Source organism: Notolabrus celidotus, chromosome 13 (assembly GCF_009762535.1).
Source record: "Notolabrus celidotus isolate fNotCel1 chromosome 13, fNotCel1.pri, whole genome shotgun sequence".
Lineage (NCBI taxonomy): Eukaryota > Metazoa > Chordata > Actinopteri > Labriformes > Labridae > Notolabrus > Notolabrus celidotus.
This window is the reverse complement of record NC_048284.1, coordinates 27,831,969-27,857,657: the sequence shown is the minus strand read 5'-3', so window position 1 is coordinate 27,857,657 and position 25,689 is coordinate 27,831,969. Positions and strand designations below refer to the sequence as shown.

The window sequence follows — 25,689 nt, the reverse complement described above, 5'->3', positions numbered from 1 at the left end:
GCTTTGGTTTCTTTTTCTTTTTATTTGTTTTGGGCCCTTATAAACAGGCATCTGATACATTTTATCACTGAAGACATCATGTAATGAATTTATTTGTCTTTTTGTGAGCAGCATTTAACTATTTTAACAGATGGAAGAAGAGACAAATGTAATCCATGTTTCCTTTGTGACACATGTCGGCAAAATATCCATCTGCAATGAAACCCTGACTGTAGAGTCAATTTGTCAGAGTGAAAGAGGTATTGTTTAACTTTCAATAATGGAAGTGTGAAGTAGCAAAAGCTATTTCAAAAAGTATCTCCAAGTGTGATCAGGAAGCATTTTGTTCTGTGTGGAAACAGTAAAAATGAATTAAGATAACAGAAATAAAACATTTCAGATTCTTTTTCCTTCACACACCTCTCAGCTGGCGCTCCGGGGATGCCGCTCCCGGCTGATGGCACCAGGACGGCGTTACGTTCTTCAGTGAGTGTCAGGCGACACTCCAGAAGCTGAGACTCCCTTTCAACATCGTCCTCAGTCTTATCTAAGAGTACACACGGAGGTGAACCAACACAACAAGAGAGCTCAAAACATTAACAAGCTAACAATCAGGATGAGCTCATAAATAAACAATGTGGATAATAAATGTGATACACTTCCTAGTAAGCTGATGAACAAGTTACAGTTTTGAAAGCATTAAGTCTTTTGTTATAGGTCTGTGTGAACTGTGATTATTGATTACTGACACTGAACAAAAGTGTATGCTGTTTTTTGTGTATGATCATACGGTGTTATTGTTCATCCATCCAAATGAACAAATCTACACTATTATGAAATTAAATACTAACTAGATGATTTATTGAAGCTGTGATTGTAACAACGTTAGTAACTCGGCTTGTACAGTTCTAATTTAATTCACAGACACAAATTTGTTCAGGAAAAAAGGAATAAATATAGCAGTACTTGCACTTATAACTAGTTATTTGGTATTTTTTAGATAAATAAATAATACAAAAAGTAAAATCAAACAGAGTGGTTGGTGAAAGTTGGATAACTTTGGTCACTGGTTGTGTATTACTTTTTAAGTGCACAAAGATTTAGAGATGGAAAAGTTGAATGGAAATAAAACACATCTGAAAAATTTCTGCTTCATTTCTTTGTTGTGTTCAGAAGTTTTTATTTTTGCTTTCTTTACGTTTTCCTCAGCTTTACCTGGTTTGGAAACAATCTTCTGGAGCTGCTGGTCCAGATACTCCTGTCTTTGAGTAAGAATGTCAAGCCACTGTTCTCTCATCCTCTCCACATCAACTTCCTACACACACACAAAGGCAGACAGATGATCACTTATACATATGTTGCAAAAATGTTCAATGTTTACTGAGGAGAAACACTCCCAAGCTCATTGAAAATCATTTGACTGTGTCTTTGTAACTGAGTCTACATACCTGGTAGCTGTCCATATCTTCACCTCCACCCTGAAATTAAAATAAAAAGAGAAACATTAATAGAGTCGAGCAGTTTGAAGAAGTGGAGCTGTTTAATTTAAAAAGTAAAAAACACATTTTGAGTCTTATTCCCTCCTCACCCAACGTGTGTCGCTGCCTTTAGAGGAGCCAGTCTGCCGGACCTTGACGTCTCCAATGGACACTGAGAGGATGGAGGCGGTAATGAGGGGCATGGTGCCTGAGTCTGGTACCGGACGCACCTCTACTTGAACCCGACGGGACTGACCCTAAGGTGAAGAATCACATAACATAGTGAAGTTTTGGTAAAGAAGATGATTGATGTATCAAAGCATGGCTCTACAATCACAAGGTGAGGCACTGAAGTGAGGTGTGACCTGCACTTATGAATCAACCTTGAAAACGCCTGATGGAAAATTGTTCCTTTTCAACAGAAATCCACATATTTTAAAATAAATTCACGACCAAAAAAGCTCAATTTTACCTGTCGGAGCTGAAATATTCCTCCTGTGCGTACGTCTTTAGCAGGCAGCACCTCCACAGTCGTAAACTCTCCTGCCTCGTTCAGCTCCATCAGCTGCACCCACAACTCCAGTCGCCGGGTCACTTCACTCCACCTGCAGGTTTAGCATCGTAACACACACCAGGTCAGAGCTTATTAACAACACCAATCTTTGATCCCTTCAGCAGTGACCTAAAACTGTTTCATGTCTGGTGGTGACAGCCAAATTCTGCAGCTTCATTTTTAGCCAGTGATATCTAGATAACTGACATCCAGACCAGACTCCCTCTTTTGTATACAGTCCAACAAGTGAGACTTGCGTTGGGCTAAGAGAGACCACATCTGTCTCAGGACTGTAACACAAGTATGGTCTACAACAAGATTTCTGGTTTTGAATGCGGCACTTCTTTTAAGGACAACAAAAGGCCTGATTGTTCGACAGTTTTTGATTGGTTTGATAGGTCATTAGTCGCTCCAAGTGAGCTGCAAACTGAGAGCAGATCACTTCTGATTTTATACAACAAACTCTTATCCCTCATCGACGTATCATGTGTTCAAATGAAGCACGGATTCTGATAATATTCACTTGTATATGACGACAGTTTGTATTATGATTATGGCTCCTGTTGTAAATTGGTCTAATATATCTCTAAAAGGTGACACAAACACCTAAACCATGGCTGCACTTCAGCATCACTGTAAGAGATAACTTTGATGACTGCATGGTGCATATGTTTGTGTCACTGCACCTTTCTCTAAGGGATCTGGTCTTGGCTTGAATCACTCCGAGGTCCCACAGTGCCAGGTTTCTGCGATGGTTGGCTTGTTTGTGGCCGTACACTTCGATGGCCACGGCGCCATCAGTCAGAAACTCAACAAAGTCCTCCGACACGGGCACGGAAAAGTCCTAAAGACAAGAGAATAATAAGACAGGGATTTGACATGCTCTTATACTGACAGTGTTGTGTTCGTTATTGTTGGATTTTTAAATATCCATCATCTTCTATAAATACCTGTAAAACATTTCAGAATACATTTAATAAATGGATAAAAAGGGTGGAGGATGTGAGATGTGTGAGAATGTTACCTTGGCACTATCAAAGACCACGGTGCACTGAGGGTCTCTGGAGGTGGAGGAAGTGCTGCTCGGGGCCACCTCAGGGGCGATGAAGACCACCTCTTCCTGCCCCCAGAAGTGGTACTGACAGAATACGAAGTTGGACAGGTGACGAGGCAGACCGTTGGCCTGCAGGATTTTCACCTGAAAGGATGAAGGAGAGGAAAATATCTCACCAATGTTGAGAAGTGTCGGTCTTTTAAACTAAGTTCTTTGCAGGCTGTGGACTAAAGTTAAAATGTGTTCAACAGGGAGAAAAGCCTTCAGTCATGGGAACTAGTCTGGCTTAACTGTCTGTGAGGTTATGGAGCATGATTCTGTTTTTTAGGCAGTGATTTCACATCCCCCCAACACACTGGATTTTGCTCACCTTTGATCGATTCATTTGATAAACTGTATTATATATTGACATATATTACATATGCATGTTCTCACCACACAATCCAGCTTGCGCTCCTGTAGATCTCCATCACTGTTGCTCTGCTTGGTGTCAGACTGCTTTGGAGCCTCCTCCTCAGAGCTTTGAGTACCTCGCCACAACTCCACATGTAGCCGACCTGCCACCTGACACACACACAAACACAAACACGTTTACTTCCCTTCCTTCCCGGTGTTAAACTCTGAAAACATCACTTTGGATTCTCCGGCCTTTTTCAACTTCTCCATCAGTCTTCATTCAATTATTGAATAATTAACTTGATTCCTTCCCAGCAAACATGTTTGCTAACATCTATTTATTTACAAACTCAGCAGACACAGAACATTAGCATCGACTAAGAACTGGCCTCCAGATAAAATAACTCATCTTATCTCTGACTTTGTAATAATAATTTGAATAAACACAAGATAATTGCGCCCCTTTGAGAAGGATGAGAGCTAAGTGAGAACATCTCTCCTGATGCGCCCTCATCCCAATAATTATACCCCACAGATAAGTAACAAAGCCCTGTAGGAATCGTTCTCTTAACAGAAATAGCTTGCTCTTTGCTGCTGAGTACTCCACTTTGATTAACAGCTAGTCTCTAGATGTGTCTGTTTGCTGCTCAGGTGGTTCAGCCTGGCAGGTATTTTTGGTGTTTGTACAGAGCTGTCGGAGCTCAGCAACACCTGCTGATGGAGCTGTGAGGGAGATTAAATATAAATAGTAGTTGGGTAAAATCACCAATAACACCGAGCATTAGGATGCTAACTCTCTGGATGTTTTTCACTATAAGCCACTCCTTCAACATAAATTCACATTTCAAACATCAACATCTGTAGTCCGACTGAAGAACAGTTGTATTGCAGAAGATAAACACTCACAGGAAGCAGCGTAAAGTACTGAAAAAGATTATAACACTGCAGTTTAACTTGCAAATGTATAAAAACAATCATCCATTGCACCCAGTGGGCTCCTACCTCTCCTTTCTGGTTGATGATGGGTACTGCATATTGCAGCCTGACGTCGTAGAACAGACAGGCCAAGAAAACGTTGGCCACACCGATCAGACTGTGGTTTTCCTGCTCATCGAAGAATGGGTCGGCACGTTTGAAATACGACCTCATCACCTGTGTTAGAGAAGGTAGGAGATAGGAAAGATGATGAATAAATCATTTTTGTTTCAGAACTTTCCTGCTTTATAAAAGTGTATCTAACTAATCTGATATCTGTCCATCAATTAACTCACAGGGTTGTCTTCATCAAAGTCTTTCCACTCCTGGTAGAGCTCCCTCATGTCCACCAGCCTGTTCTCCATCTTCTCCATAGCCCAGATCTGCTTCCCTTTACCTTTACGACGCACCTGGATAGCTGGCTCACTCAGAACTACGTCACGCTATGAAGAAGGCAGGGATGAAAAAAACATTTAATTATTCATGCCTAGAATTCAAACAAAAAAGGACAGTGCAATAAGTATATAACTTGCAAACCAGCTATACACCAGTTTTTAATGAGTTCATGGTGCTTTTCCCTCCTATGAGGCAGCCACAGGTTCCAAAGGAACAAATGTATATAAGCGCTTTTAAAAAATCAATGTTAGTTAGATTTGATTATCAACACTCAATGTTACTAAAGTACTTGTTTTATCTAAACCTTAAGAGTCTAACTGCAGAAATTACTGATTCAATTTGTACTTTTTTCAGTCTGAAAAATCTGCACATAAAGAGATGACACACTTGTTTTTTTAGTTCTTTCCTTTCTTTTTTACATCATCTGAAGATGTCTATTATACAAGTAGACAATAACTCATCTTGCTGCTCATACAAAAGTTACTTTTTTACTTTATCACTTGTGCTTTAAAGTGTTCTCCAGTGTGAATGTAATCTAGAGATGGTTTCTTTACATCTTGGGAACACTTCAGGAACCACTACAAGCTAATTAATTTGAGATCACTTTATTAGCATTAATTTGACGTTCCTGCATTTAATACACCTACGATCGCTATAATTTTCTGGTCTCAGCAGATGTGTGTCTAACATGAGTCTGGTTCTGCTGGAAGTTTCTGCCTGTTAAGGGAAGTTTGTCCTTGTTGCTGTAACTTGCTAAATGCTGCAAAGTGCTCTGCTCATGGTGGATTAAGATGAGATCAGACTGAGTCCTGCCTGTAAAATGGGACTGGATCTTATCCTGTCTTGATGTTGGGTCTTTGTTAATAATAGAACATAGAGTACGGTCTAGACCTGCTATGTTTGGTAAGAGTCTTCAGATAACATTTGTTGTAAATTGGCGCTATATAAATAAAATTGGTTGATAATTAACTGACATGAGGTGATGCCAAACTAACGAATATAAAAGCTTAGTTGTTTCAGTTCTAACTGAGTAAGGCCATACAGAGTCAAACATGCAGGCACGCAGGCACGCAGGCACGCAGCCACGCAGGCACGCAGGCACGCACGCAGGCACGCAGGCACGCAGGCACGCACGCAGGCACGCACGCAGGCACGCAGGCATGCAGGCACGCAGGCACGCAGGCACGCAGGCACGCAGGCACGCAGGCACGCAGGCACGCAGGCAGGCACGCTACCTTTCTGTTGGCATCCAGGTTGGCAGCAGGTATCTGCAGAGTGACCAAGTACTCTGTTCTCTTGCTGAGCTCCTCTGCAATGAAGCCGGCCTCCTGAGCCAGCAGGTTAGCCCGTACTATCTGCTCTCTCAGGCGCCTCAGGCTGCGAGTCATCATCGCTTCTCTGAACAACAAACATAAATACATGGGTTTTTTTACATTCAAAGACTTGACAAGTATCAGGAAAGATGTCAGATCCCCTGGTTGTATCTCACCTGTCTTCACTCCAGCGTCTCATGCGTTTGTGCGAGGTAGGTGATGTTCCAGGTGCAGCTCCAATGGGCAGCAGCCCGGTCGGGTCCAGAAGGTTGGAAGGTTTTTCCGGAGTTAGTCTTTTGCGGAGCTGCTGCAGCTCCTGTTCATACATCTGCCTCTGACGTTCCAAGGCGCAGCGCTTCTCCTCCTCATACTGCCTCTCCAGAGTCTGTAACACGGACTGCAGAGGGTCTGAGGGAAAGGAACAGAAGGATGTGTCAGCAGAGGATGGATGGAGGAAAGATGCAAGAGAGTTAGAACAAGTCTGAAGAAGTCTTGTTTTAAACTTCTTTACTGTCTTATCAAATTAGTGACATAAGAGCTGTTGGTCAAAACATGAAATCATGTGTCTGTGAAGGTTCTCTGTCATCCTTGACATGGTATAGATTCTTGAAGACGTTTCACCTATCCTCTGAAAGGCTTCATCAGTTCTAACTAGGTATGTAAGAATACACTCAACCCCAAAGTACCTTGTTGGAAATTTCAGAACAATTATAAAGAAATGGAAAGTGAACGATTCCCAAATGAAAGTTTTAAATATATATATAAATATAAAAAAGGTAAATCTCTTTAAATAAACTAAAGTGCAGCTTATGCCCCTGGCTTGGAATTGACATGTTTGTCTTCAGGAATATCAGGGAAAGCCAAAATGCTGCCGTACCTCCGACTTGAAACACAAAGGTGCATCCTGAACTGCGCAGTCTTCACCTGCTGCCGCCATGTCTGTTATGCTCAACTCAGTGAGTGACGAGAGAGCAGCGCAAGAGACTTCATGATGTTGAACAAGCGGAGTGAAATGCAGATAGAGCCTTCTACTGTTTAAAAATAATATCATAATACACATTTTGTTGAATCAATTTTAATCCACGCTTATTTGTATCGATTTTTTACTGTCTTGTGATATATCCTTACATCCCTAGTTACAACCAGATGAAGGTGAATAGAGCTAGGAAATATAAGTCTCTAAGAGTCGTCAGTATGGGGTCACACAGGGTCGTTAGCAGAGTCGGTGACCTAGTTTCTGAGAGTCGTTCAGGTTTTTCGGGTGGTTGGGTCACATGATCCCCAGCTTTGCTTATTTTGATACAGAACTCTTTTTAGAAGCTTTAGAAGAAAACCATGTCTTTGTTTTGTCATCCCAAATGACAGGAGTGTCACTGTTATAATGAACACTTTCAAATTTAGAATAGGGTTTTTACACAATCATACTCCACAAGCTGTTTGGCAGACATGCTACACTCTGCCCTCTTATGAAGCTGTAAACCTGAACTAGTTAACCATTGTTTTATTGTATGTCTGTGTTTTACTACAACATGTGCTTTGCTTCAGATTGAAAGTCATATTACGTCACCATCAGATTACAACAATAGCTGTGACATTCTTCAAGAGTAGAGTTAGTCTCTTTTCTTAGAATGATGGAAAATAAAAAGTCAATAAAACAGTCGGTCAGTGCTGAACACAAGCAAAGTGTGTGTGTTGACTGTTACATCCTTAGTTCCTCTGTGCCGCAGAGTTCCATTGTTGTCTGTCCACTTTTAGAAACTCAACCATGACTGCTGCAATGGGTGACTAACTTCTTCTTTGCCATGATCTCACATTTCTTATTGTGGAAGACCACATCAATTGCAATGACAGTTTTAACCCACACATTGCTTATAGAGCTAATGCTTTAATAGAACTAATGCACTGTAGCTTTACATTGTACTTCAGAGCTCATGAAGACAAAGACAGCACTCTAACAGGCCCAGCTAGTGAAAGTGATCAAGGAGCAGGTGCTACCAAGAGTGTGTTGGCACTGTTCATGTTATATGCTAAAGGTATAAATAGGATTTAGATGTCAATGAATGGAGTGTATGTAATTAAAGTCTACCTGAGCTGCCTGTATGGCTGTCAGCTCTAGGTCTTGTACAGAAAATTTAAAACATTGTGAGCAATTTTAATGATTGATACTTTCAACAACAAATGGGCTTGGGGTTTTTGAACATAACACTGTTCTAGGAACGTTTTTGTACTGTTTTTCTCCATGATCACTTTCACAGTAAATCTCACAGAAGAGATTAAAAGGAGTGAAAGGGTTCAAAATACAAGAGGAAGGTATTCTCTGTTGGAAGTCTGGGGACTTTCTACAGATGTGAGCGTCAGAAACTGTCAACATGTTCATTATTAACTCCTGCAGATAAGATTTAAGACAGTTGGTAAGAGAAGAAGAGGGGGGTAGGGCAACCTACAATGGCTACTCCCTAATTAGACACCGTCAAATGATTGTCTCAACACCTCCAAGGCCACAGAGCTTGGAGGCCTTAAAAATTAGACCTCCCAGAGCCACCTGCACCAACATCTGTAATGACTGTGATCAGTTTTGGGTCAACTAAGGACAACTCATCCATAATGAACTTTGGTTCAACTCAAGCCAACTTTCATATGCACACATCTCCCTGACATGTGAGAGAGGGCGAGGCCATCCTGGATGACATCATGGACATCAGCACCCACACACCACACACACACACACACACACACACACACACACACACACACACACACAGACACATGCAGAAGGGAGTGCTGCTGGGTTTTAACGCCCAAAGCAACATCATCAGAGAATAAATTAGAAGGCTCCAAAACTAGTTCAGCTTTTTCCTCAGAGCTCCTCTTGTTCACTCTTCCTCTTCTTCTCTTTCTCAGCTGGTGGAAGCCCTTCAGAGGAGGGAGGCTCCTCCTAACAGAGAGCTAACTAACAGGTAGAACTCCTTGGAAACTCTAAGGAATAACTACCGCAACCGTCAGTGGAAAAAAGTAAGGCTTGACCTTCATTCAAAATTATTTTAGCAAAAATAGACTCACAGCACCTCTCCAAAGGAGACGCCACATTGGAGATTATATCAACACATTCATGCACAGTTGTTCAAACAAATCTTTGAATTGAGAAAATTAACAGACAAATAGAAAAAAACTTTCATTTCACACACACTCATTTCTCTGAGTGTTTAACAATAACTGGTCCTTAAAAAGGGACTCAAGCTCTCCCTGGTGAGTTCATAACCCAATGAGCATTCTCATTGGGCAGCTTAGATTGTTTTCAGGGCCTGTTATAGCTTAAACAGGATCAGGACCCCACTTGAGATTATTGAAATAACTTTTAAACTTCAGGTCCAGGTGGGTACTCCAGCTCACAGATCTCCTGACCCTCTAGAATTACAGATTGCCAACCTCATAATGAGTTTGTTTTTATCGTGCAAACCAACGTTAAAGAAGTATTTTTCTGTCTGGGGCCCTGCATCACAGAAAAATTCAAAATGGTACAGACAACACCTGTTTGAACAATCCATTGTCGATAGCTGACTATAAAATGTAAAGTAGTTCCAGAAGACTATGACAACTGCTTTCTTAATAGTCATGAAACACATGTTTTTAATATTTTTGTTTGACTGTATCAATGTCTCATTAGTTGAAAAATGTCCAGCGTACTCACCGTTGTTGCCCATCCCTTTAATCATGACCTCAGCCTGAGCAAACTCGAAGCCGAAGCTCAGCTCACTTGATGCTTCACTGGATGCATCAAAGTCCACCTCCAGCTGTTCAGTACTCAAACACATCTTCATCGCCGCATTGCTCTCTTCACCTTCCCCTCCAGCATGGACCATATGCCTGGGCAGGTTGATCCTGTGAATGTGCATTAACATGTTAGAGAGAAAGAAATGTGACGTGGCAAAAACAGGAAAACAGTTGCTAATCACATTTAAAATATACAAATCTGCCTGAATGTTCAGAGTCATCACACACCTGAAGAAGTGGTTGTTTCCCCACAGGATCCGGTCTCCATGATTAAGCTGGACTGGAGTAGTGATCACAGCACCGTTCACACACGTTCTGCCAATAGAAAAAAGATCCTTATGAAGTGAGGTAACTGAACTGAGAGATGGTACTGCAGACATAAAAAAAGGATTGGTGCAGTTGTACGGTTTAGCATCCCTCATTTCTTTATAGATTTTCATGTAGTTTGCATTAGAAAGAACAGTAGACCACAGTGTTTATTTAAACTGCTTTAACACATCCTGTTTGGTTACGGTCCAAGAGTCCATAGCAGTGATTTTCAAAACCTTCAAACTCAGAGCAGTGGATTCTTGCTCGAGGCAAGTTTCTACATTCAAAGATTTAATAGGTTATTAATGAAGGGAGAAACAGTAAACTTGGGTACAGGGTTGCAAAACCAAAACAAGCCACAATGAAAGGCAGAGCTGTGGAGGAGTGATGTCACTATTTGATTGTCTTTGTATATTTAAAGCTGCACTACTGCAAGCTTAATCCCTCAAGGACTCCTCTTATTTCCTTTCTTTAAAGTTATATTTTTAGGATGGTGGATAGAGCAGGAAACAGAGTGGAGTGAGAGAGAGTTGGGAGTGACATGGGAGACCTAAACCTGGGCTACCCACTTGAGGGCTATAGCCTCTATACATGGGGTTTGAGGTCCTCTCCGCTTTTCAATATTTGTTCCTGGCGTTAAAGATCCTTGTTAAGAAATAGTCATTTTTCATCTAGAACAGTAAAAGCTATATGTAAACAGGACATGTTACTCTGTTTAGCGACATCATGATTCATGATTCAGGCCGAGTACGTACCGAGCATTGCGGTGAGGACTGAGCACCACGCCGTTGCTCTCTGTGATGTCAATGATGCAGTGCTCAGCTTGGATGGCCATTCCACAGAGCTGGATGTCCTGCGAGTTGGCTGAGCCGACACGGGTGTGGTCCTAGAGGTGGGAGACAGGAGAGGAGAGGCAGTTCAGTAAAACAAAGAACTTCTATGCACGTACTATCAAACTGTGATGGACACCTTATGTGTTTGTGGTACCTTCAGATAGTAGACCAGTAGCTCATTCAGGGCAGGGTCAGCGTTAAGGTTGACCAGGAAACACTTGTCGTCTACCACTCGGATTCCAGAGGACTGCAGGGAGATGCCCAGACTCTCGAGCTGCTTCTGACGATCCTACAGAAAACATTTGCTATTTAATATGTGAACAATTACACCACTTACTCTGATCTCTAGCTTCTGACATGAAACAACTCCAAGGGTGAAAATACAAAGAACAAAGAAATGATACTGTGAAAATAATCTCTGTACTGAAGTAATCCCAGTAAACAACTGGAGTTTGAGTTGAATTGAGTCAAGTCAAGAACAAATAAACTGAATTCCTCAAAAATCCAACTCTTACAACCTCAGTTTGAATATATCTGTCAGTATATCAGTCTAATGAGTGTACGCTCACTTAATTAATCTCTATTGAAGTCTACTATTAACTGGATTAACTCATTTATAATAAATCTACATTTTTTGGAAGCTGTTACAGAAGATGTTTCTGTGCTTGTTACCTGAGCAATAGCCTCAGTCTTTCTCAGTTTCTCCTCCCAGGACACCGTCATTTCTTGGATGAGCTTCTCCGACTCCTCCAGCCGGTCCTTCAGCTCCGGAGCTTTCATAGACTGAAAGTGACAGAAGCTGCTTTACTCTCTCCAAAGATCAAAATGTTATCTAGAAAATTGAATATGTATGTTCATTGTAGAGGATAAAAACATGCAATAATCTGCACCTCAGCCTCAGTAAGCTGCTCCCTTAGTTTCTCCACTTCTTCTCTGAGCTCTCGGATGATCCTGGCGTTCGGGTCTTCGTTGACCACGGCGTGGTTGATGATGCTCTTGGCTCTGTCAGCGTAACGCAGGGTGGACAGCGTCTCGTCGTAGTTGTCTGCAGCAGGGCTGATGGTGGCGACCATGGCTGTGCGGCTGTTCCCTCCCAGACTGTCCTGCAAGTCAAAGACATTTTTTATACCTTTATGACAAAACTCAAAAACAGTAACTATAAATCACACTACTATACAAGTAAAAGCACTGATTTATGAGCATGCTGTGTTAGTTTTAAAAAGTTATATTAAATCAAAAACTGGCAAAAGAAAATATCTTTCCAACTGAGCAGATTTTCTGGAAATGCATTGTATAGAAAAAAATCAAGAGAATTCACACTACTGGGACTTTTAACATAATCTGTACTTCTATACAGCTAAATAGAAATCGGCTGTTTATTTACTGGAAAGGGAATCAGTATAAACAAGCTTTGTTGTTTTCTTTTTTGTACCTTGAGCAGCCACGTGAGCACAGAGTCTCTGTAGGGAACAAACTTGTTCTTGTTCTTTCCTGCTCCCTGGTCAGCCAAGGCCGAGATTACCAAACCCAGGGTGCTCAGAGACCTCGAGTAGACACGTAAAAAAATAATCATATAAATCAAGAAGTAGGTAAATATAGAGAAGAGAGGGAAGTGTTTATGGTGACAGAATTCAACAAAGAACAGCAAGAGAAAAGTAAAAAAACAACACAAATATCTCTGCCTGATAAGATTAAAAACAAGCTGACTTATTGCTGCTGTGTATGCAAAATGCAAATAATAAATATAAAATATCAAAATAAACAGTGGCAGCCTATAACAAACAAACACAATCACATCTCTGTGGATGTTTTGGTAACTTCTTTCAGCTCTGGATCACAGAGGGTCTGTGGTGTTATGACAGACTTCCTTCTTGTGGACTCACTTATTGATGTTGCTGCCTTCTTTGAGACGTTCCCCCGCTGCTCCGGTCTTTGCTGCTCGCTCGCTGCCAGCAAGATCCACCAGACTCAGTTTGCTCACTTTCTCTCCACTCGTCTGAAGTAGACACGTGACATAAAGAAGCACAAAGGACGCAACCGTCAACCTTTTTCAACATCTTGTATGAAGACTGAAAATTCCCTGATGACCAGTTTAAGAAGGTCTCACTACATATCTATACAATGATGTAATGTAAGGTAAATTTAAGACCAAATGTGAAGCCACAGTAAGTACATTTAGCTAAGAAAAAACACAACACAACCATAAAAAAAAACTTTAACAGCAAATTATGAAGATTTCAGGCAAAAATTAAATCATGATTATGTTTTTAGAATAAAATGTGGTCATTCGCTGTCCTTTGTCGCCTTGGGTTTTGTGAAATTGGTTACAAATTTCTGCTATTGAAATTAATTTATTATAAAAAAAATCCTCAAAATCAAAGTCTACTTTGATTTATATAGGTGTGCCAATGATAGATGATGTCTTAAATAAAAGGATAATGATCCTGTTCAGTGTGTGCACTTGGTTGTGTCTTACCCCAGACCGAAGGTCCATGAGTGTATGTGTGAGGATGATGTTGAACACAGCATGGGACCTGCTGCTCTCTTCATTCATATTGGTGGCTGCCACGGTGCGAGATTTATTTCCCTCTGACATCAGAGACTCTATGTCCTGTTAGAGACACAGTCACCACAAACAAACAAACATGACTAGTCTGCACCCAAACTTTATGAAATGTATTCTTTCCCTTGGTGACACGGTGTCATAAAAGCCAAAGAAAAACAGAGGATATATTAAATATACCTCATTAAGTATTTTTTAGTACCTTGTAGCTTGCTACAGCCAGGCGAGAGAGGCCATCAACATAAGGACCAAAGACTTTGTGTTCTCTCACTCTTAGTGTCTGCCGGTTTCTGCAGAGAGAAAGAGAAATGTAATAATCCTTCTGTCTGATACTATCCATCCTTTGGAAATGAAATGAAAACATGACAAATTATAACAGACAAGTGCTATCCTCTCTTTCAGAGCAAACAAATAAACGTATTGTCAGTCCTATGATGAAGATAAATGTTGATGTGCAAGACTTAAATATGAGTATTATTAAAATATAATGGACAACAAACAACACTGTAAGGAGAACATCTACATGCATGTAGTAGAAACTCGTTACAAACTGGTATGTACTTTCAGAAAGTTGAAAACACTTAAAGGTGTGAAAGTTTGCAGCATAGACTCCAAACGGTCCATACAGTCATTTTCTGAAAGAGTCCAGTGTCATGTAAAGTTATGTAAATAAAGTCTGTTCTGCACATGACTCCATGTTCCAGTTTCTCACCCTCTAGGGTCGAGCAGGTCTCGGACCTTCTCGTTGTAGATCTCCATGAAGGAGACCTCCACCGTGAAACTCTCTCCCTCCTGGGCCTCCCGCACCGTCCTGCTGAACAGGGAGCTGCAGAGCCGAGGTATCAAACCAGGATGCTCTGCAGAGCCCATCATAGTGTACGACTTCCCCGAGCCTGGAGGCACACAGTTACAGTTTACAGATCCAAATATCAAACAGGAAACTAAAGAGGCGAGACACCAGAAAAAAGACATGATGTTGAGGAAGAGAATCAGATTCAGATTTTAATTGGTTAATCAATTTAAGGTTATAAAATTGAGTTCAAAATAAAAAAGACATTTAAAAAAACTTCCTGTTTGTTTCAAAGCTTTTGTCCAGTAATGACAGATTTTACGAATTTGCAGCTGAGAGATAAAAATGAACAATAATGAAAAGTTAATTTACTTAGTAAACTTTTACAACTGCATCGAGCACTGCCAGAGATTCTGCTCAACATTGCTGGAAAGAATTAAAACTGTACTCATGACTATAAATAAATAAATGTGCCACAGCACCTCTTAAGCTGTCATCCAAACTGAATGAGGTTTAATTAACAGACCTGAAGGAGAAAAATGTCAGAGAGGAAAGATTCTTAAGAGTAACAGGAACGTGAAAAATGCTCCTGAAACAGACTGTTGAGACATCTTTTCAGCTGGAGAACGTGACGACATTCATTTTTTTGTTCGACTTCAAATTGTAGCCTGTGTTTGTGTGTGTCTGTTAATATGCATGTGTGTGTGTACTAACAAAGAACAAATTGAGATAATTTTGGATTAAAAACTAATGATATTTCTCAAAGTGTTATGAGCTGGTACATGAGGAAAAGCATGCTAGTTATATAAAATGACAGTTCAGGACCATTTTAACTGCTGTGAGGAGTTTTAAGCTGTTAATGATGTTTCTGAAAATAAAACCTGAAATTAATAAAGATGGCTCTTAATGTGATGAAGTAAGTGAGACCATCGCCAGAAGTAAATTATCTTAATGTTGTTTTATTATTCTATTAATTTTAACCATTCGTTTTATATTTATCTACTCAGTTTTATTGCCATAATTTTATGTTCAACTTTTATCCTTACCTTTTTTGAATTTATCTATTTTACCTATTTATATTCTTAATGTTAATTTGAGGCTTTTATTTTAATTACACATATTTTATTGTTGTTGGTGTGCATTAGTCTTTATTTTAAATGTATTTATTATTATTTTATATATATATATAAATATATAAATATATATTTATATATATATATATATATATATATATTTATATATATATATATATATATATATATATATATATATATATATATTTATATATATATATATATATATATTTATGTCTTTGCATTATTTTATTTCTGCTTCTTTCTTGTTTGCAATCTCTGTAAAGCACTTTGAATTGCATTTGATTTGTATGAAAGGTGCTATATAAATAAAGTTTAATTGATTGAAGTAAGTCGGAGACAGCTGTGTGTTTCAAAGTGAGTTACAGCACGCTGCGGGAACACCTTGTTCGGCAGAAATTCTCATTGAATGAAATGTTTCATCATCAGAAGATAACAGGGTGATATTTTTTGTCAAGGTGTTAATGTTACCTGTCTGTCCATACGCAAAGATGCAGGCATTGTAGCCCAAGAAGGCGTTGTCAAGTAGACTCTCCCCAAGGCTCTGAAACACGACATCCTGACCTGAGATATCAGAAAACACACATTTTAAAACCTCATCAATGAAAAATAAAGACACTGCAGAGATTACTTTAGTAACAGAGCTAAAGGTGAAGAGTATTCAGAGGAGGCTTACAGCTCAGAGGGGGCATGCTGAACATTTTGTTCTGGTTCAATATATCTGACACAGGCAGATGAACTAAAATAACCCTCACATTTCAGGATGCCCCCTGGTAATGATTCTGTTCCACTACAATAAACAGGTACCGAGAACTATCTGAAGTACAACTTGTTATCCTGCCCCCAGAGTCCCCCCATCCCCTCATCTTTGACTCCTTAAATAGTTCAGGATATCAGGAAACCTCTCAGGAGACACCAGGCTCACCTGCTGAAAAAAGAATACACTAAAGCAGAGTAGGAGACAAATCAGTTTCATATCAAGGTACTAACCTGCAAAATGCTCTTTCTGTGTTTCATCCATCGACCAGAAGCAGCAGTCATAGGCAAAAACCTGAAGGAAAAACAAAATGGATCTAGAATGAACTGTGCAATTTTCAACAAGCAGCGTGTGACTTCAACTATAAGAAGTTTATTTCAACACTCACCTTTGGCTGACTCCTGAGGGGCACAGAGAAGAAGAGAAGAATATCATAAACAACCATGGTTAAAATAAACATGAACATGTCAACAGCTGTCACTCTATCACAGGCCTGAGGATACAAACACCAGAGGAGACACAGTAAGGTTCCTCGCCCGAGGAGGGTAAACCAGGCTGAGCTTAACGTCAGAGTTTTCAGGTATCGAACTGTGAACTGTGTGTGTGTAATTGTCACATCAGAAATAAAAAGTAGGCGCTGTTTGTGTCAATTCATTTGTGGATTAAAAAGAATACATTTATTCACATCTCTTTTCTGTAGTTTTTGATGCAATAAGTGTTCCTTTTTGTGCAGAAGAAGCATCAAACAAGGTTATAAACACTTCCTTATCAGTGAGTGCGCACAGAGTCTGAATCAGAAGGCATGAATTAACAGGGACAGTTATAACCACCTCAGTGATACCAGCTATCTTTGACTGGCTTTGTCAAGTCATCTTTCTCAGAGACAGTCTGGGTATATCAAACTTGCTGCCTGGTTTACGTCCTGGGCAACTGAATGTGGAAATATGTATCACTTTGGCAACACTTTGAACACTGGCAGCATTCATATATCTGACAGTGTGGTCTAGGTAATTTTAAAATTCTCATCAAAGCAAAAGAACATTTGGAGGGAAAACCATCAGAGCCCTTCAAATAATTCCCTTAAGTTGAAATCTGATTTTGAGTCTCGGTCACATCACTGCTACGCTATTACACACATTCACATTAGGAAGCTGGATGAGCAGTTGTTAAACTCAACTTAACTCAACTTTGTTCATATAGCACCTTTCACACACACAAGCATACAGCCCAAAGTGCTTTACAAAAGAACGAGAGACAGAAAACAACAGAGATGGGTAAAATAATGAAAAGGCTAAACATAAAAAATACTCAAAATAAAACTAATACAAGTAAATAAATAAGATAAATAAATAAGGGTAGACAGCAAAATAAAAAATCAGTTCAATTCAATTCAAAACCTGTATTTATTCTGGAAAAGACATTGAGGTTTCCCTCATTTCCAATGTAGGATAAATACATGTTGTTGAAACAACAGCAACAACAACAAAATAATAATAATAATAATAATAATAATAATAATAATAATAATAATAATAATAATAATAATAATAATAATAATAATCAGAATCAGAATCAGTATCAGAATCAGAATCAGAATCAGAATCAGAATAACAACACACGGTTAGCTTTACTGATTCATTTTTCCCACCAGCATTTTTCAGGCCAGTTTGGGGAGTCTTAGATTATTGTTCTCAAGTGGTTAACTTTAGAGGGATTTTAAATGGTCTGGGATAAAAAGACAAAAATATGTATAGCTTGTGGATTCAGATCAACACTGTGCTTCCTCGCCTCCTTAAAAACAGCTCAGCACCTTTCTGAATCCTCCTATAATTAATTAATTGAAGCTAAGTTATAGGAGAATAACAGGGAAACAGTAAATGGTGAATGGATTTGTACTTCTATAGCACTTTTCTTGTCTTTCTGACCACTCAAAGCATTTTTACACTACTGGTCACATTCACACCACATTCACTCACTGATGGTAGAGGCTGCTATAGTAGGGGACCATCAGTATTAGCTAATCTCATTAATACACATTCACACACCGCTGAACAACAAGTTTGGGTTGAAGGACACTTCGGCATGTGACTGCATCAAACTGCCAACCTACTGATTGATAAACGACCGACTCTACCCACTGAGCTACAGCCGCCTGCAACTGGTTTATCTATTGATCAGTTACTGGCCTACACACCAGATGTACTGAAGTGATGTTTGTTGTTGCACATGCATCGTGTCCAGTCAAAGAAAGCTTTTCTATCATTTGATCATGTTTTCCCCTTCTGGTTGCATCCAGGTCTCATGATTGTGCAAACATACCAGGGCTAGGCCATAGGGTGACTTGCCCAGACACTGTAACAACATTGCTCCAGCCTGCTCACATACTTCATGAGTCCCCTGATGAGTCCTGACTCATTCTAATCAATAAGAATAAATACTGTGACGTGTTGTGTCATAGCAGGTACTTCATGAACTCTAATGGCTCCATGTAGGTCAAAAAAAGCACATTAAACAATACTGTAGCACTTAAACCGTAAAGCAGTAAATATAAAAAACCTGCATGATGTCAGGTCAATGTCACTGAAGTAAGAAGTTTGAGTCAAGAGTCAAGGATATTTTCTTTAATTGTAGTGAGCTTAAAAATCTGTCAAGGAGAATAATCCTCTTTGGCTCGCTGGGAATGGAGAGGGGGGATGTGACCTTCAGCTACACTCAGAGACTTTCTCTGAGACACAGGTCCATCCTGAACTCTGCATTTTTACCAATCACTGCATTTCAGCTTCATCCAAGTACAGCTGTGTATCAATCAGCAAACAGCATCACATTCCAGCAAGCAAACGTCAGATATCAAACCCACTCTTTCTTCAGAGCAGAGTCATGGTGTTGTCCATCTGTCGTGTAGCGTTCAAGCTACAGCATGTCCACATCTGTTTAAGTCTGAATCAGAGTCTTATGATCAGTCCATGAAAAAATGCATCATGGGGTTTAATGATGATGTGCAGGCTTTTCATATCAAGGTAATAATAGACATTAATACCTGTAGGGTCTTACATATTTACGACTAATGACAGATGAATTGATAAACAAGCAAGCACTAGATGAGATAAACCAAATATGTTTTCTTACTACTTGAGAATAAACTAGTATAAGTCACACTAGCAATGACTAAGTATGTAAGTAAGTATGGAGGAGATCAGCGAAGCCAACACACGGTCCTCTTTTATGTCACTTCTGAAAACACATTATTTAGGACTTGCTGTTTTTTTTCATTTATGGTTTATTGTTTTGATGCTTGTTTAATACTTTATTATGTTTATTATATGTTATTAATTGCTGCCTACTGTCTCTTTAATTGTATAATAAGTGCTTTGTAACTTCTTTTGAAAATCACTATGTAAATATAAAGTATTATTTTTATTATTGCTTAGAATATAATAATAATAATAATAATAATAATAATAATAATAATAATAATAAGGTAGAAGTGTTCATGTATTATTATTATTATTGTATTATTATAATTAACAAAAACAATAATAATAATATTAACACAATAATAAAATATAACCAACACTTCAATTCAAAGATGGATCACCAAACTGCTTTGATGTTGAATGGTCCTTTTCTTTATGAATGTCATACTTTCCAGGTGGACAGAAAGACAATGTCTATTAAGTGTGTAAACAGTTATATGCTTAAGTCTGTTTTTAAGTCCTGTTCCCATCAGGTCTGCTCATTATTACGTGATATTTTCATCAAGCTGTTAGCATGTTGCCTTTAGACACCATCAAGCATTTAGGGCAATGCAACCTCAGTCATAAGTAAAAAATAATGAATCACAAAGGGATTACTATAGGATTATTAATTATTAGCTGGTGTGTATCCTACTCTTCTAAATGACTTCATGTTTGTTGAAGACTAGCTGAAATGTTCTTAGACACATTTCACCTCGTCATTTAAAGTGAAGATAAGATCAGTATAAAGAAGAACTAATATTTTTGGCTAATCTACATCTAGGTCGACCTTTTCTAGTATTTGTTGTGGGAAGATCAATCATTCTTAAACTTGTGAATTCAGTTTCCAGGGAAGCCCCCTTTGAAGATCGGAGCCATAAATAACTCAAAACAAACAAGTCTCCACTCAGGCATAAATATCAATTTGGGCACACGGGGGTGGGGTGGGGTGGTCTGGGGGGAGGTTTAATGAAACAAGGCCTCCCTATGTGAGACTTGGCTGATCCACGAAAGAGCAAAATTAAGTCCTGTGTGTCCTGGGCTGGCGAGGACATTCCTGAGATAACTGGCAGAGACTTGCAGCTCCATGGAGTCAGGGAGGAGGATGGTAGGCCGGCACGTCTATGACCAACATAAAGTCTGACACAATAGACCGGATTAGATTTGATCTGATACTACAAAGTCCCTCTGGGTGGATATTCGCTTACTGCAGACTGATTATATCAAATCTCTAAAAGTCAGGATACACAGCCAGCAAACATTTGTGATGCCATGATCAGATTAAAAAACCCAAAGTGGTTTTCTTATCAAAGCAAAGTTCAGATAAGAAAAGCTCAACACTGTGTTTATATTTCTGCTGCAATTACTATTCAATGACTGATGAATACTCCAGGGTCTGTTTCTAGCATGTTTACACATGATCCATGAAAATATTGTTTTACAAGTCTGCTGACCTATGGAGGGCTTCACAGCTACACAGGCAAACCCAGATCTGTACTTATCCCCACCATCTTGAGGGTCTGAAAGCTCCTGCTGTAGTCCTGGTTGCAGCTACCAAGGGTGCCACAACACATTAACATCCCCTGAGACTCATGCAGCACATCAGAGGGCTGACTCAGCACAAACCTTGTGAAATTGGCTGATCAGTGACTTTCTTTACAGAAAAGCTTTTCTATTACACTGATTATGCTCATAATGGGATACAGTCCACCGGGGAACAAATCAAAGATGCTTTTACTCAATTTTCTGTTTTCAGTGAAAAACAAACTTTCTGTTTCTTTCCTTCACTCGTTCTTTTCTGTGACCTCAGTCATTGTGTTCTTTTCAGTGTCTGTGGCGCACTGAGCCTGTAAAACCTGTTCACAATGATCCCCACAGGGTAACCATACTACTGCTGCAGCATGTTGGGGCAGAAAAGACACCAACAGACACACACACACCTAATGCATATGATAACTATGAAATGTGCCCCCCCCCCCCCCCGAGACAGAGACTCATTCCTTCAAATCAAGAGGGGGCCGCCCTGAGGCTGATTCACTGACACAGAGCCAAAACAACCTTAAGGGAACATGAACCTGAATTGCTCTGCCTCAATAACCGGCTGACTGCAGGTGGAAGAGAGGAGTGTCCTGCTTTTTAACAACAAACATATTCAGAAACATACAACACAAGCCCACTGTCATGTTTTCATTCAGCACAACACAGCAAAATCTGTCATTTGATACTATTCACCTGCATGCATCGATGTGAATTCTGACATATCTAACCAAAGACATTTTTCCGTATTAACAGCAGAATTGCTACTGCAATGATTAAGACTCATTACATTAGCAATTGTTTTCAGCATGGCCCTTCCCTTTGTTTTTATTCCTTTAAATCAATACTCGTCAACCTGAGCAGGATGGAGCTGGAACAGACACACCCTTTGTAAAGAGAGGAATGTTGCAGGAAGGACACTGGGGGAGGAGGAGAAAATGGAAAGGAGAAATACAGGCAGAATGGGTGGAGTGACAGTAAGATCTGAGCTTCTTCCAGGGACGTTTAGATCTGAGCTTCTTCCAGGGAGCTGGGTGCCAACCCGACAGACAAGTTAAGAGTCAGAATGAACTCTTATTTCAGTAATCCAACGGATGATTCAACTGGTGAAGCAGGTGGACAGTAACCGCAGTGTATGCACGCACTTTAATGAGGCCAAACATTAACAAATCACTACATTAAAAAGGGTTTAATCTCAGGAAGGGGTACCTTCTTGTCGCCGAGCCACCTCGGGCCCTGAGACATTTCTATTGAAGTATTAGAAATTATGGAAAAATAAAGAAATAATACATCTAAACTGCAGAAACAAGTGCTTCAAATGTTCTAAAGCAACACCTTTATTGAGGGATATAACTTCATTGCAGCATGTGATGTAATAAAAACTTTCACTTGGCAGTCTACGGAGCAACTGGCAGACACTGGATTGTTTCCAGCGCACAAGCAGAAGGGAAAGCTAAAGGAGCCTGAGGAGGTATTTGTTGAAAGTGTGCTGGATCATAAGTCGCACGCCTAAGTTTTTAAAATAAGTCAACAGCACTCATGGCGCTAAAAGGCAACTTTAAATGACTCATCCAATCAATGATTAAAACTGTGGGGATTGCCCAAAGACCTGGACAAACAAGTAAGTGGGGACTTCAAAAATACTACCAGGGTCATTAAACTTGCCTTAACTTTAAGTAGATGTGAATAAAGCTTAATACATGGATAAATGTTCCAATCTAAACATTTCCAGATCAAGCACAGCGTGATCAGTTAAAAGCTCATGAAAAAGCACATGAAATTAATCCTTTTTGTTAGTGTTTCATCAAACATCCACCCTATATTATGCAGATCACTTCCAGTAGATTCATCCCTTGCTACTTTTAAATGATATTTCATCAATACATCAAGAGCAACAGGTCCAAAACTAGGACCCCGGTCTGGATCATGGTCTCATAAAGCCCCAAGTCATGTATCTCAAAGCCGACGAGTCCTAAATGTCTGAAGTAAATGACCATTAAGTCCCAAGTTAGATTCAAAGAGTCCAATCCCAAGTTAAGACAGACAAGTCTACAGTCTGGAGTACAAGCAGAGAAATCCCAAGTAGTAAACAACACACATTAACAAGTCCCACCAAGTCCAAAACTGAAGACTTAGTTCTGAACCAAGACCAACAAGTCCCAAAATAAGTCTCAAGTCAAGTCCATCAAGTCCAGAGTTAAGTTATCAATCATGATCAACAATGTCTGACCAAATTCCTCAATAGAGACCAAAAAGTAGTCCAGGTTCTAAAGCTGTGTTTGGTGTCTTAATCAAGTTATTAACAAACATTTTTGCACAACTTCAGAATTGGGAGGTTTTTCAAGTCTTCTGTTTTCAGAGTTATGATTCCAGTCTGACTTGTTTTGAAGTTGATGCTACTCAAGCTCAAACCTTTTCAATAATAACTCAAACTGGTTACTCTCAGTAGGCTATATGTGACTAGTCCAGGATCAGCTATAGATAAGCTATTACTTCTGAATAAAACACAGTGTCTGCAAATGAATCAGCATTCAAAAGCTGAATAAAAGTAAGACAGTGTTTGAATCTCTGAAGCTTACCTGGGGTCTCCCTTGTTCATGTTGGTAAGAGCTGGATGCAGAACTGTCTGATTTCCCTCCATCTCCACCACACATTTTGTCTTCAGATCTTTTTCTGGATGGAAACAGACATCAATAAGAAAAGGGATGTATTATCATGATGCAGTGAAGACATGCTTTTTTTCTTTAGTGTAATTCAGCACCAGATTGTTGACATGTGGATGGCCCACATTTTTCAGTTTTGAAAACAAACAAAAAAGTTTAATGTATTTTGAACAAAACCACTTTTTCTAAACGGTATAATGGTAATGTAATGTTCAAACAGTTCAAAACTCATCCATGCATTTGTCATTATAACTTTCTTTTTTGGTCCCTGACACAAGTGTCATCACATAATAACAGGTGGCATTCATTGTGTGTGTGCCAGTTCCTCGTGATCATGGCAGAAACAGCTCAACATGGTCAGCCAGGAAATGGGTTTATTCATGGTGAATCATCAAGGACTCGCCTGAGCAAACATTACAACCAGTTAACTGCTCCCTGAGCAACACAGTGAGGAAAAGCTTCTGCTCCTTAGTCCTGCCTACACGGGAAGGTTTTGGGAGGAGATAATGGTGGGACTTCCTGACAGGGCAGGAATTAACTGACATGTGTTGGGAAATATTCCAGTGCAATAGTTTAAAGCGGAAACTTTAAGTGTGAAACCCTTTTGGACACACACCTGGAAAATGATTGTAACATAAAATGAATGGCAAGCTTAAGGGAGGGGATGCTGTTCAACAACACGAACACTTGAATTCTGCCCAGCTTTTGGGATAGGTTACAGCCAGTGAGGTGCTTTGAACATGTCACTCACTGTTAATACATTACGTTCATTTTACTGCCAGGATGTGATTTCATCGCTTCTTTCATAGGTTTTCTTTTTCCAGTTCTACACTCTGGCCAAGACCTTTTCGAAGAGAGGAAAAGTATCATGTGGAAAATGTGATCTAAAGGAATAAAAGCTGAAAATGTATGTTATAATCTCAAATAAGTCGAGGTGTTGAGGATTAACCTGTACTCGACAAAATTATTATTAAATGGAACCCTGTACTTGAGTACTGTACTGAAGTAAATTTTTTGAGTATCTGTACTTTACTTGAGTATTATTTTTTGGGGATACTTATTACTTAACAATTATTGTACTTTTAACTCCACTACATTTCTTTCAGTGCTCTAGTTACTCACTACTTTTGCTTTAAAGTCAGCTCATGAATTTCCTTCTCTTTTCTGAAATCTGATCTCTAAGACAGTAAAATGTGTTTGTGTAGTTCTGTTTGTCTCAGTGGTTTAGTCGTACCTGTATATCGTGCGTCTCCACGGTTGAACGTGGAGCAAACACAGAGTGAATTTCACTCAGATCAGGCAGTTCATTTAGAGGTGGTAATGATGGCTATAATTCTCCACCTGACCACCCATGTCCATATCTTCAGCCCGTGTTAGAGGTTTTTGAAATGAAGAATGATACGTATAATTTGACCTGGAGTAACTATCTTTGACTTAAGTAATGAAGCTGTGTACATTGTCCACCACTGACAATAATAGACTGTATGGTTCTCTGTCCACATATGTAGTCCGTGTTTGTCTGCAGGTTTGCACTCACCTCTTCTGTTCATTGGTCGCACGCGAACAGCGACTTTTACATTGGAGTCATTCATGTTGTCATCCATGGTGCCACCTGACCTGAGAGACACGAGTAGACACAAGTTACACAAGTTAAAACTAAATATGCGCAAAATGATATCATTTCTATGAATAACATCGGAACACATTCACTTATGTTTACGCAGTTTCGTGACAAGTCAACTTTGAACACAGTAAGATACAGTATTAGTACTTAAAACCAACTCAAAGTAACTAGAAAGCCTCGTCCATGAAGCCAGTACAAGACAAAGTACTTTAAAATGATTGAACAAACCGGGTTAAACAGTGCGCAGTTGTTTCCCTGTCCGACGCCCACAGGCACCTTCAAGAAGGCTACATACAGCAGCTAGCCCTGCGCGCTAAGGAGAGCTGGATCACTGCAAACACACACACACACACACACACACACACACACACA

At 39.6% G+C, this 25,689-nt stretch overlaps 1 protein-coding gene across 2 annotated transcripts in view; it reads right to left on the bottom strand.

The window, feature by feature from the left end:
• The window catches only part of LOC117824525 (kinesin-like protein KIF13B), a 37,627-nt gene that overhangs the window by 11,628 nt on the left and 310 nt on the right, over positions 1 to 25,689 (bottom strand). The window contains exons 2-30 of one of the 2 annotated variants that reach the window (XM_034700045.1): positions 25,546 to 25,648; positions 25,231 to 25,310; positions 23,610 to 23,703; positions 16,650 to 16,662; positions 16,495 to 16,555; positions 15,976 to 16,068; positions 14,333 to 14,513; positions 13,823 to 13,910; positions 13,534 to 13,668; positions 12,941 to 13,053; positions 12,490 to 12,601; positions 11,948 to 12,160; positions 11,730 to 11,840; positions 11,212 to 11,346; positions 10,980 to 11,110; positions 10,144 to 10,230; positions 9,833 to 10,023; positions 6,321 to 6,552; positions 6,067 to 6,229; positions 4,732 to 4,878; positions 4,463 to 4,612; positions 3,500 to 3,628; positions 3,035 to 3,208; positions 2,697 to 2,854; positions 1,930 to 2,062; positions 1,568 to 1,714; positions 1,428 to 1,457; positions 1,195 to 1,294; positions 400 to 526 (exon numbers count right to left, since the gene is read on the bottom strand). In XM_034700045.1, coding sequence (XP_034555936.1) covers positions 400 to 526; positions 1,195 to 1,294; positions 1,428 to 1,457; positions 1,568 to 1,714; positions 1,930 to 2,062; positions 2,697 to 2,854; positions 3,035 to 3,208; positions 3,500 to 3,628; positions 4,463 to 4,612; positions 4,732 to 4,878; positions 6,067 to 6,229; positions 6,321 to 6,552; positions 9,833 to 10,023; positions 10,144 to 10,230; positions 10,980 to 11,110; positions 11,212 to 11,346; positions 11,730 to 11,840; positions 11,948 to 12,160; positions 12,490 to 12,601; positions 12,941 to 13,053; positions 13,534 to 13,668; positions 13,823 to 13,910; positions 14,333 to 14,513; positions 15,976 to 16,068; positions 16,495 to 16,555; positions 16,650 to 16,662; positions 23,610 to 23,703; positions 25,231 to 25,297 — 3,515 coding nt within the window. In that variant the 5' untranslated portion in view covers positions 25,298 to 25,310; positions 25,546 to 25,648. The remainder of the gene's footprint in view (positions 1 to 399; positions 527 to 1,194; positions 1,295 to 1,427; positions 1,458 to 1,567; positions 1,715 to 1,929; positions 2,063 to 2,696; positions 2,855 to 3,034; positions 3,209 to 3,499; positions 3,629 to 4,462; positions 4,613 to 4,731; positions 4,879 to 6,066; positions 6,230 to 6,320; positions 6,553 to 9,832; positions 10,024 to 10,143; positions 10,231 to 10,979; positions 11,111 to 11,211; positions 11,347 to 11,729; positions 11,841 to 11,947; positions 12,161 to 12,489; positions 12,602 to 12,940; positions 13,054 to 13,533; positions 13,669 to 13,822; positions 13,911 to 14,332; positions 14,514 to 15,975; positions 16,069 to 16,494; positions 16,556 to 16,649; positions 16,663 to 23,609; positions 23,704 to 25,230; positions 25,311 to 25,545; positions 25,649 to 25,689) is intronic. The other variant, XM_034700046.1, reaches the window with a different exon arrangement.